This window comes from Microtus ochrogaster, linkage group LG7_11 (genome assembly GCF_000317375.1).
Source record: "Microtus ochrogaster isolate Prairie Vole_2 linkage group LG7_11, MicOch1.0, whole genome shotgun sequence".
In the NCBI taxonomy this organism is placed as follows: Eukaryota; Metazoa; Chordata; class Mammalia; order Rodentia; family Cricetidae; genus Microtus; species Microtus ochrogaster.
Genome location: NC_022032.1, coordinates 25,932,490 through 25,945,228, shown reverse-complemented (window position 1 = coordinate 25,945,228; position 12,739 = coordinate 25,932,490). Strand labels below are relative to the sequence as shown.

The 12,739-nt window shown below is 39.9% G+C and overlaps 1 protein-coding gene across 1 annotated transcript in view; it reads left to right on the top strand.

The window, feature by feature from the left end:
- The first annotated feature begins 1,036 nt into the window (after nucleotides 1-1,036).
- Neil3 (nei like DNA glycosylase 3) overlaps nucleotides 1,037-12,739 on the top strand; it is a 44,381-nt gene continuing 32,678 nt past the window's right edge. Inside the window, exon 1 of the mRNA XM_005362604.2 lies at nucleotides 1,037-1,192. Within this exon, the coding sequence (XP_005362661.1) occupies nucleotides 1,037-1,192 (156 nt within the window). The remainder of the gene's footprint in view (nucleotides 1,193-12,739) is intronic.

Below are 12,739 nucleotides of genomic sequence, written 5' to 3'. Positions count from 1 at the left end.
ATAAGAAATGATGTCATTCATTAGCTAACAGTAAACAATACAAAGGTGAAAAGTGAAAAGGCTATTTCAGACTTCTCCCCATCCGCAGAGATCAGAACTGAATTTGAGTTAACCACGGTTGAGACAGTCCTGAGTCCGATGGAGACAAGTGCAGCTACTCATCACTAAGCATAGAAAGCCACCACAAGCCTTCACATTTCTGTTTCCCCTTTAACAGAGGTACAGCGCTGGGCTTGTATGAAACCACAAACTGATGTTTTAGTGTGCTATATTTCAGTGCAAAAAGGAGAAAGTTCTTTGTAACCTAAAGACTTTGTGGATCAACTACAATCATATGTGCAGATTTATTTTCTGCTCAGCGTTGTGGGTGGTTTGAAAAATTGTGTATTCCCCTTAAATTTATAGAGTCCTTCTTCATAAAAAGGGGAAAAGGTCAAATTAACATTCACTCAGTACAAGTCAAAACAAAATGGATGTATGGTTTTGGGCTTAACATACTTAGTTATCTGAAAGTGACGTACTCTTTAATACAGACAATATTGTTAGTTTCCTAAAACTGCTTCTTGGCTTTTGTCCTGCCTCTCAGGTTAGAATAAGGCTTATCAAGCACAGGTCTCCAGACTGTCTTCAATAACTTCTCATTTTAGGGCTGCTTTAGAGGTTGCTTTAGGAAAAGCGCATGGGCTGAGTAGCTGTATCAGAGTTTCTAAGTTTTCATCCCAATTCCCCGCGTTCTTTCATTAACCTTGGTCTTTGGGCTCCTTTCTCCTGCACTGGAAGACTTGTGTGACCCGCAGGGCGGGAAGTGCTGTGGCCAGCAAAGTTTCCCAGCGGAGTCGGCATTCCTGGGAGGGGCGTGGACGCCGATAGGCGGGGCTTGGTTTCCTGTGGGCGTGGTTTAGTGCCCTAGGCGGGGCGGGACGCGCGGGAGATTTGAACTTTCCTGCCGCCCAGTCTGTGATCCAGGAAGTGAAGTTGCTTGGTTGTTTTTCAATAGGACCCTGCAATTGTCAGGAGCTCTGGACGGTCTGCAGAGATGGTGGAAGGGCCAGGCTGTACTCTGAATGGAGAGAAGATTCGGGCGCGAGTGCGACCAGGCCAAGCAGTGACCGGCATGCGGGGACGAGCTCTGCAGAGCCTGATAGGCACTGCGTTGCTCCCCGGAGCCTCTCCAGCTGAGGTCTCTCCCCAGGTGAGTCAATCCTAAGTCCCTTTTGGAGTCTGCAGCGGGAAGTTGGAGTGACAGAAGAAACAGCTTGTTTCTGGGACCTGTGGTCTCTGCATCTACCCTGGTCCCCGTGTGCTAGGACCTGTGTTTCCCAACATTTATCGTTACCTGGAAAGGGAGTGAGTCCTAGCCAGAAGCTGACTAACAATGCCAGTGCTAGATCCATGGAAGGCCACTTCTGTAAGTCAGTCCTCAAAAGGTGTCTTCTGATGCTTACCGTCTACTTTCACTGACAATATCATCGGATTTGTGTAACGTCTGGCGCCTTTCTTCACCTTGTAAGACCTTTAACATAAAATCCTAGCCCCTTTGCTTGCCTAAAAACCTGCAGTTGATAAGTAATACATAATTCTAAAATTGCACATGGGAAATTTAGCACTAAATACTCACTCAGTTGAATATTGCCATCTAATGAAGGGGCAGTAAAACCTACTTCTGGTTTCCTTAAGTGAATTTAGGTCTTTTAAAAGTAAATTGTAGCACAGCTTCTTGCCACTCAGGCATACACTGCAGATGGCTAGATAGTCATTTAGTAAGAACTAAGAACTATACTAAAAAATGTTCTGATTAAACTATCATGCTCTTAAAGCCCTTTCGGTGTGTGGTTGATTGTGTTTCATGGATACTTGCAATATTGTGCTGTGCTTCACTTTCTCTTGCAAAGCCTTCTCATCATCTTTGGTCTAGGAAAGAAGTTTTCTGCTATGAAATTGGCATATGTTCCCAACTTGAAAGAAATGAGGAAAACATATTTTCAAGCTGAGAAAAAAATGTTTTCGATCTTTCTAACAGTTGTGCTTCTGTTTATTTTGACTTGATATGTCAGCGAGTGCTCTGTACTTTTTTTTAAAAAAAATTATCAGGCTTTTCAAAGTTATTTCAGAATACTATGGAGATCCATGTTAATGGTTCCTCCAAAATATTAATGTTGATGAAGATCACTCATTCAGCAAAATTTTGAATATCCTTTAAATACCAGAGTACGGGGAAGCGAAAGTAAGTTTGCTTTTATACTAGAGTTGGGGAAATGCATTCAATAAAGGGTAGCATAAAAATTTACATTTACAAATTAACATCTACAAATGGATAGAACCACAGAGGAAGGCTGTGGTTCTCTGTTAGGACATTGGGAGACAAGAGAAGTCTCCCCTGGGGAGGTCACACAACTGATAGATGAAGGGGGAATAGGAGATAAAGAGTTCTTGGGATGAAGGTGGGCCAATATAAAGAAAAATACCATTCAAGGGCCAGAAAGAAAAGCTGTGTGTGTGTGTGTGTGTGTGTGTGTGTGTGTAAAAGGATGTGTAGTAGGAGGCTGCTTGTTTGTTTCCAGCTGCTCAAAATAAACACACAGAAACCATATTATTTGTGATACTGTTTGGCCAATAGCTTAATTATATTTCTGGCTAACTCATATATCTTAATATTCTATTAATATTCTATTAATCTGTGTATTGCTTAATTTAACCTATTTCTATTAATCTGTGTATTGCCATGAGGCTGTGGCTTACCCGATAAAGTTCCGTCATCTGTCTCCGACTGGACTACATGGCTTCTCTCTGTCTGACCCTGCCTTCTTTCTCCCAGCATTCAGTTTAGATTTCCCCACTAGCTCTACTCTTCCCTATCTGCCCAAGCCAGTTTCTTTATTCATTAACCAAAAAAAAAAAAAAGCAATACATAGACAGAAGGACCTCCCACATCAAGGATGAGATAGGAAGATGGCTTTATATTAAAGCTGATAGGCAGATTATAAAGACCTCCATATACCACATGTGGGACATGTATTTTTTGAGTTTAATTTTATTTTTTGTGTTTGCTTCTTTATGTGGTTGCATGTGTGTCAGAGCGTAAGATGGGACAGCTGGCAGGATTAGCTCTTTTTCTACCTAGTATGGCTTCCAGGGACCAACCCAAACTGACATCTTCAGCCTTAGGTGCTGTACCATTTACCTGCTCCACATTAGGGACGTTTCTTCCTTAGGCATCATGAGAAACCCTGCATTGTAGTTAAGATTTATTTACAGTTTGAATGGAAACCCTGTATATTGAAGAAGAGAAAAAAAAAATGGAAGAAATCTCAAGTACGCATTGCAACGGTCCAGGGGAGGACCTCGGGCTCAGCTGTTGATGGTAGAAATTAAGGAAAGAAAGCCAGTCGCTATTTCAGAAGCAGAGACTGTAGGACTTAGCAATGCTTCAGATATGAACATCCTCAGTGATACCATGCTCTATATCATCCAACAATGGTGTTTTGTGATGGACTCTGTGCTAGTTACTGGGAAAATAAAACCAAAGAAGAGTCCTATTGCAAGAAATCAAGATTATGTCTTAAATAATCATCTCATCGATAGTTAGGCAAAATAGTATTAACAATTGCTTTTAGGTTTATCTTGATTTACTGCAACAAAACATGGGGCGTAGCTAGGCATGAGAAAGGATAATACCATAATAAAGATAAATCCGTTGGTACAGAAAAGGAATATGGGGCCTCAAGGTGAGCTGAACTCAGTTAAACACTCTCACATGTAGTAAGGTGTCTGGCCAAGATTTGCTCTCTTTTCAGACTTCAAAACAAATACTTTTATGCATGTTACAGCAGATCAGTAATAAAAGATTCAGTAATGGAGTGGTTAATGCATTGGTACACCTTAAGGCCCTGTACGTGAGAGTGATTTCTTATTAACTGAAGAAGTATGACCTTGGGTTTTGGCGGTGTCCTCCACCATTTAAATTTTGTTCACCTCCGTCAATTACCTGCTCTGATAATTCTCTTCATTGCTGTGTTCAGATGGCACCGAAGAGTGCATCTTGATAACCTAATATAAGTGCTTTATTAATGGTTGAGCAATGATTAGAGTCCCTTGGCAACAGTACTCACTGAGCTATCGTCCGCAAATAAATAGCCCTGCATTTAAAGCTATTACAGATAATGCCTTAATAGAAAGAAGAACTAATTATTGGAATAGAGCCTTGTGATTAGGATGAAGGATCTGCTTCTATCGACATTGGATTGAACATCAATATGAAATTAATAATGTGGCTTTCAGTAAAATTCTAAATACTCCCTTGTGGCTTCATTTTCTGGGCCTTTGATCTATAAAAGCATAGTAATAACCTTTGTAAATATCAACAGTCTTTTGCATTTGAGAAGGATGTTGGATCTGTACTAAATTTCATTAAAATATGGGCCATTGTCACAAACTTCTGGCACGATCATTATTGTAACAGATGACCCCCTGTTTCTTCAGCATATATGCCAAGTAGCTAAAGCTATTTAATGTTTCCACTGCTGGCTTGAAATGATTAGTTTTCTCAAAGCAGCATTTAAAAATAATTGCATACTGTATTCTTTACAGTACTATAAATATGAAAAAAATAACAAAGGAGAGCTAAGGAAATATTAAGTGGCCATTTAGCATAAAAGATTCGAACTTCAGATAATCATTCCAAAACCAAACATAAAACATCTTACCTCGGGAGCTCCTGCCAGGGTGAACCACTTACTCTGTTTATCATATAGCATTTCTCTTTGTTCTGGTTACAGTCCATAGAAAACCCACTAATTCCCCTCCCGCTGTGGCACCCCATCCTTATTTTGGAGAACGCTCCCTGTAGAAGATCTTGGCATCTGCCAGTCATCCACAGGCTGTATTACTCTTCTAAGTTGTGGCCCACTATCTTGTCAGCTTAAATTCAGGCAACCGTGTAAGCATATTGCATGATACTCTGCTGGAGCTTGTGGGACCTTCTGTTAGGAAACAATATCAGAATGTAAATGAACACTTCCAGCTAATGAGCTTTGAAGCATCAGTCCTCCAATTTTAATTGTTGGGTGGGTATGGTATTTTAGTGAAATCAGTGTGTGATCTGCATGTGTTGTTAACTTCCTTTCACGAGAATAAAACTGTCTGTGCATAAGTATTTACTGATTAGAAACATACACTGGTTATTCTGATGATTTCTTAAAGTATCATACATGACTTTAATATGTTACCTGCATGGAATCATCTGTATGATTCTTTAAAGCCTCATGAACAGGCTAGGCATTTAAATATGAGTTGAATGGATGGAGAAAAGCCAAGCTTTGAATAATGTAAAAGAGGCTAAGTATGTTTTTAGGTGTCTGTCTGGAGTTTCTTATGACCATGTGGACCTTTAGTTGTCTGTGTCATTTGGAGATATGTATTAGTACATCAAAGTACAGACGCCCCAGAGTAAAAGTCTTCCCGTGTTCAAAGTAGAAAAAAAACAAAGATGTTTTTCTTGCCTTTTATTTGGAAGGATAAGCTAATCAAATATCCACAAGGGTTTCCTATATATTTTATAGGATACGTATTAAATACTTCTTGCCTTTTAAATGCATACTGATAATGACTTGTCTGGAGGCTCGAGGTTATTATTATTGCACCCAGCATTTCACAGACTCAGGAAGGGAAGGGTAACTACGTAGATTCTATATATTCTATAGATGATAGCGGCGAGTTGTCTATGGCCATTGTAGCTTTGATCCAACATTGTTTCAGATGCTGTAAAGAACATCTGGTCATCTTTACTTTCACGACATCCCCATCTGGAGATGCTTGTCCTTGCATCTGACTGTATTTGATCAAGGGCAAACCAGAGGACCTAAAAGCTCTTAGCTTTAGTAGTTAGCAAAATAAACATTTTTGTGATTGCTCCTCTTTTTCCTGGAGCACTGCTTTCCCAACAGACCCACTTATGGTAGAGTATGTGAGAACACCTGCTTCTTTTGTGAAGAGGGTGTGATTGCTAATATCATTAGGTGGGCTACAGTGTGTTTAGCCTTGGCAAAAGTTCTCAAGGGTGTAGAACACGTTTTCATCTATGGATCTAAGGACATTATTTTAGATCTTGGGAATCATTTTGAAATTAGGGTTTTTGAGCTTTTAGGTTGATAGATAAGTGACCTATAATTTTAAAAAGTATATTACTGTGACTACGAGGTTGGATAGGACATTCTCTGCGACAACAATATACAACTGAATGGAAGTCAAAACATTTGTCTAGGAAAGTCTCATTTTTCTCTGAAAAGTTCATCTTCCTGGTTCACCCATGGATAGGCAAGATAAATGGTAATCAGCACAATAAATCATGTGCTGTCTCTGAAAATATATGTTGCTTTGAAGATTTCATATTATTAAGCCACTTGAAAATGGGAAGGTGAACCCTACTCAATCATACTTAAAATTGTGGCAAAGGAGATTTTCATCTCTATTTCAGACAAAGAAAGGAAAAGGATCAAATGCTCAGATAACACAGTAACAGGATTATAAGGGTCAACATGAGAAAGTCAAATACGTATTGGGCAATTGTGTGTAGTTATAGCAAAGATAATAGCTTTCTGGAAATTAATTTTTGAATTTGTCTGGGCAACAGAAGCTTGTAGAAAGAGGTGATGACCTTAGATTCCACAGCAGGACTACTGAATATCTTGTAAATATCTTAGGTTTATTGCAAAAGCCTTTCCCAGTCTTTATGCAGAAACTCACGAAATGAGATGGTACCGAAGAAGAAGCAGAGAAAAAAATATGAAGGGGCTTGCGGGAGACAGTCAAGTAGAGTTGAAAATTTTATTTTGCCCCAAGTGTTCCATAGAGTTGATTCTTTAAAAGTGACAGTGTCTTTGGGAATCAGATGTCTTGGGCAAAGCACCTGCATAATAGATAACCCACATTTAAAAATGATCCTTACATGTCATTTTCCTCCAAAGATGAAATATCGGAGTACACTTTTTAAAGCCATGTTTGAATGCCAAATGAATCTGTGAAACAGGGGGAGGTACAGCAGGATGGGGTTCTTCTTGGGGGCTAAACATGAGTCAATCTGATGGGAAAAAATCGCATAGAGGATAAAGTTCTCTACTCTAAGGGAAATTTGAAGGGGTCGTTTCAGAACTTTAACTTCCATGTAGCCCTTGATAATCTTGTGAGTTGTGTTTCTTCCACTGCAGATAATTAGAAAATAACAGACTGGTTTTTCTTCTCTTTATTTTTTTTTTTGTCAAGAAATTTTGGTAATGGTAATTATAAAAAAGGGATGGTGGTGGAGACATAGTCCTATATTTTAAATCCAGTCCTGATTTTAGGAGGGAAGGGGCAAAGGGTCTGTTTAATTCCATGAAGGTTACAAATATCCCCAGATACTGTAGATAGCCCTTGGGGATATTAGCTAAACAGAGTCACTGTCCCCAGGGAACGTCTATAGATAGGGGAGGAATACAAGTCACAGCCACAGTGTAATAAGCACCATGGCAGTGGAGATGCAAACACTCTGCTAAGTGTGGCCAGCAGAAAGCCTCACGATTACTCAATTCGCCAGGTTGGCAACAGGGAAATGTGGGAGCCAGAGAGGTTTATAAACTATACACACACACACACACACATACATGGTAGGAATTATTCAATGTTTCCCTTTAATTCCTAAATACCTCATTAGGTTAAAAAACCAAAAAGAGCCAATTCTTTAAAACATTCAAGCTAAGATCGCACAGTATCTGTGGCTGGATGACTTTCTGCCATGCTGAAGTCATTTGATCGTTTGAGGTCATTGTTTTTCATATATAAGTATTTTCTCCATCTCTGTTCATTCCTCTGCCTGCCCTTCTGCATTATACTTTTGACATTCATTGGGCCATAAACATTTTTTCAATATGTTTAATTTCATAACTATCTCCAGTTTTTCCTTGGTGACATAATGTATATTGTTTTTAGCTATGAAGAATAGGTGAAAATACCAGTAGGGCAAGGGAGACACATTTTACACCTTTAAGAATCTTGTTTGAGGCTCTCTGAGGCTCTCTCAGCCACGACAACGTATTTCACTTTTCACTGACAGCTGTGTGAAGATATATAATGGTCTCATGCATTTTAAGCATATTGGCCTTTATATTTTTGGATTCCTCCTCCTAGGCACAACGGAATTGATTTGCAAGGACATATGGTCTCCTCTGAGTTGTTAATAAGCAAGTAGTCCAGGAATCATAAAGGTTTGAAGGACAACCCATGAAGGTTTTGTTTTATATTACTAAAAGGATAAAATTTTCACATTTCGATCTCTGTACAGTTTCTGATAGTTAGCAGTAGATGTACTAATGAATGCTTATGACCACCCTTGCTATCGTGATTGATTACACTCTGTGTGTGTGTGTGTGTGTGTGTGTGTGTGTGTGTTTATATGTATGTGTATGGGGATGTAGGACAATAAAAATTTGTTGAAATCAACCTGAGTGTGGTGTTTTAGGTGCTCTTCATAGACTGTACATGGAACCATATTCTCCACCTTGTATGTTCTATATAGTCAGTAAGGATATGGTTAGAAATTACCTGAGAAAAATCTAGAAGACGTTTTGGATCTCTCCCTAACAGGTATTGTAGCCCTGGGTGTTTCAATAGCCAAAAGTTTAGAATTCCATTAAAACTCATATTTTCTGTTTTCTTTTCTTTTCTATAAGATGCTTCTGAGATATATGTCTAAGTATAGTTGTTTCTCTTTGAAAGGTACCAAAAATTAGATGTGAATTTTACTTGTAAATATTTCAGTTCTCCAGTTATAACAATAAATACTGGTACATTTGCTCCTCAATTAAACTTCAGTGTTCTGACGGTGGGACAGTTGTCCTTATAGAGTACAAAATATCTGTCATATATAGGCCAGGTTTTTAGAATTTATATGATTAAAAAATACCAGGAGAGTTATGATGTAGGTAAGCACAGGATTAACTAGGTAAGCGATCAAGAGCATTTTCTTTCAGTGAGATGAGGACTATTCATGAATGAGATTTAGTTGGGCTAACTAGGTGTGCCTAGTTTTGTGCTATAAAATGCGATTTCAAGACCATCTTTTTCATAGATGTCTTTTGGCAGATTTCAAATGAGAGGATGGACCTGGTGATACCATTTGTGTTTGGACATTGGCTTCAATCTGAGAATGATAAGATGCACTAATGTTCTTACGTGCTACAGACAGTGTTTGAGGACCCAGGTCCCTGGGGGCTATATTGCTCTTCGTTTCCTGACTTATTCAGAAAACTTATCAATCTGTAGATAAATACCACAGGTATGACTCCATACCAACTCCCCTTTATACCTGTGTTGTCTGTCCTCTGTCCTGATATTAAATTCTGTGTCTCCATTAAGACCAGCACATTGTGTGTGCTTTAGCCTTCTCTTCTTGCTTCCTAAGGATGGTGCAGCAAGTGCTGTGTTGTGTGGTTCCTTTCTGCGCCCGATTCTTTCCCGTTGATACACAAACGCAGATCATCTCAAAACGCACCAAATTTGCTTTGCTCCACTTCCTCTCATCTCCCGCCTTTGTGCATTCATTCTGCCTCACTGCTGTGATTACTGCTCTCTATATCGCAGGCCTTGTGCTCTTATCAGGTGTTTCCTGTTCTCACACCTCTAAATCTCTTTCTATGAATGACTCCCATACTCCTATATGGCTGAGTCCAGGGGCCAAGCTCAGATTTTGTCTTACTTGGCTTGCCAGCAGCCGCTGACACCTCCTCTTCCTTGAAGCATTTTTTCTCGCATATATCTCTGCCTCCCACGTGCTTGGATTTAAGACATGAGCCTCCACAGCACCAGACACCTCAACTTTCACATGTCTCCCACCAAACCCCCCTTTTCTGTCCTATGTATTTTTCTCAGGTCTCCCTGTGATGTATCTCTTAGGGTTCATGCCCCAAACTAATCATCCCAGCTCCCCATCTCTCCTGCTCTTCATTCAGTTCATCTGCAAGGACTTTGCTTGATTTTTCAAAACATGTTTAAGAATTTGGCCATTTTCAGGACGCTGGACCTCACTGATCCAGATCCTTGTGCTCTTTAGCTGGATCTTTGTGGCTGTCTCAGGGAATATTCAGATTCTAACCTTCAACTCCTTCAGCCAAATCCAGCAGCCACTGATTTCATTTCGAATACTAATATAGACCATATTTTTGCTTCACTCCAGTAAGAAGAAAAAGCCACTCCACGAATTGGATCTTGGACCACACAATCAGATTCCTTGTATATGTCAAATCTCACTTATCTCATCCCACTAGCTCTCTCTGCAGTGGCCACCCTGGCTTGTGACACAAGAGAGGCACTGATTGCACTCATTCCTTTTACCAAAGCCATGGCTCACTCCCTTACATCCTTTACAACTTGGGCAAATGCCAGTTCCCCTTTGGAATTATTTAAAATTGCAGCTGGCTGCACCCTCCTGGCAACCTTGATCTCTTCATCTCTATTTCTTTTTTCAAGTTTCCTAAGAAACCATTCTCATACTCCTCTCCCTGTCCTGTCAATGCCACAATGATGGAGGAATTTAGTTTGTTCTACTTATTGATACCTGCCCAACTTCTAGCATACAGTCTGAAATATAGAGGGAAGTCAACAAACTTTTCTGAAATGAACTAATTCAATTAAACAGTCACAAATCAGCCATGTGTAATGGAAAGAGTTGTCTTTCGAGATGTCATGTGCCACTTTGGATGTCAGCTGTAGACAAAGCAAAGAGAATAGCGTGAACTGTCATAGCTGTTGGCATCTACAGTTTTTACGTAAGTGATGTAAGTTCTTGTCAAAGCTGTTCATTTAGCAATTTGAGGAGGCTTCACATGAGACAATTAAAACTCATTTACTACTTTTTGTGTATTGTGACAGCCTCCGAGTCCTTGCCAAGAGCCATTATAAAGCATGGTGAAGTCAGAACTGGGTGAAGGAAGGAAAGAAAAACATCTGGGCAGGGAATAAGTGGGTGGAAAGAACCATCTAAACATATGAGCTCTCATGTAGGGAAAGGACACAGTGTAGGACTCTAAGGGGAAAATCATCAATGTGGCAGCTGACAAAAGCAGATGTCATTGACCGGATATTGGGTAGATGTTAAGTTTGTTCTTTAACTTGTAAAAACATCAGGCCAAATGAGCTATTTCCCTTTGAACCAAGAACCTGGGAAACATGGTAGGCCCGAGCGTGTGTGCATGCATGCGTTTGTGGTGTTAAACGGGATACAATTGATCACTGGCTCTCTGCTGGAAGCCCGAGTAGAACATTTCAGAGAGTATATATGGTTAAAACCAGATATAGTGAAGAATTTACAGGGTAGAAGAAGAGACAGTTGTCACTGGAATGGCGAAGAACCAAGGTTCTGAGGCATTAAGTGAAAATTTAAAATGACAGTAAGACTTTAAATCTCGGATCCCCAAAGTGTGACCTACCCTTACTTAGACAAAAGTTACTCATAAAAGATCTATGTCTGCTCTGTTATTCCATCATCTTAAAAGTGTCCTGGCTAGTTTAAAGGCCATTGTACATAATAATTGGTTGCCATGGAAACCTACCTTGAAATCTGATGGTGGAGTCTATCCTTGGCTTGAAGTGTGTATAAGTGGCTTAGCGACTGCAGGAGACAGAAAAGCAAGACTCTTGCTGTCAGTCAATCCAGGGCAGTCACATATTCATCTACAAAAACAAAGCAGATTGGAATGTGTGTTTGCCCCTCCCTGAGTACTCTAGCCTGCCTTGTTAGAACTTGTTAATCATACAGAGGTCTTGGAGATCATTTGTGGAAGAGAAGCGAATTCAGAAGCTGAAGTTCTAAGGACATGGTGACAAATGGACCGGTCATTCTGATGCCAGAATCTCCCAGGTTCTTCCTGTTTCGTTGCAGAACGAGAAGGCTTTTATAACTTTAACCATTATTTGTATGTGTTTATCAGTTGTTCTGAGCCTGTAACTAATACCTCAGCTGTTCAGAGTATTTGGTGCAGAATCATGAGGACCACACCTCAGCGCTCACCTCACAAACTGCGCATCCCACCAACTGCTTGTAATCCAGCCATGAGGGTTTAAAGACAGGACAGTCACTGGGGTTTGCTAGATTTCTGCCTCCCTGAGAAAACAGGATCCCATATGGAAAAAGACAGAGTGAGGAGAGGGAGACCCAAGGCCTTCTTCTGACCCCAGTGGGTATGTATGTATGCAACTCTGGAACACACGAGTCTAACTCACATAGATGAACATAAATAGAATTGTAAAAAATGTTGTGTATGGATTGGGGCTAAAGAGAAGTCCTCACAGCAAAGAGCACTTGCTGCTCTTACAGAGACCTGAGTGTGGCTCCCGGTATCCACACTGGGCGCCTCCTAAATGCGTGTAATTCTAGCTCTAAGGGATCAACAACTTCGTCTGTCCTTAATCTGCACACGCATTAAAACACACTAAAAGTAATTTTTAAAATCCTTTAAAAATATGCGGTTATCATTTGTGCCTATTTTATCTTATGTAAAGATGCATTTATTTTTATTTTATATGTATGAGTGTCTTACTTGCATTATACATGTGCACCACCTCTATGCCTAACGCTTGTAGAGACCAGAGAAAAAGCATAGGGTCCTCTAGAATTGGACTGAGTTATGAGTATATGTTTAATGGTTTTATTAAATTTCGTGTGTTTACTAAATGATGCCTATGAAACATACCTAGATGATAAAGTATGATA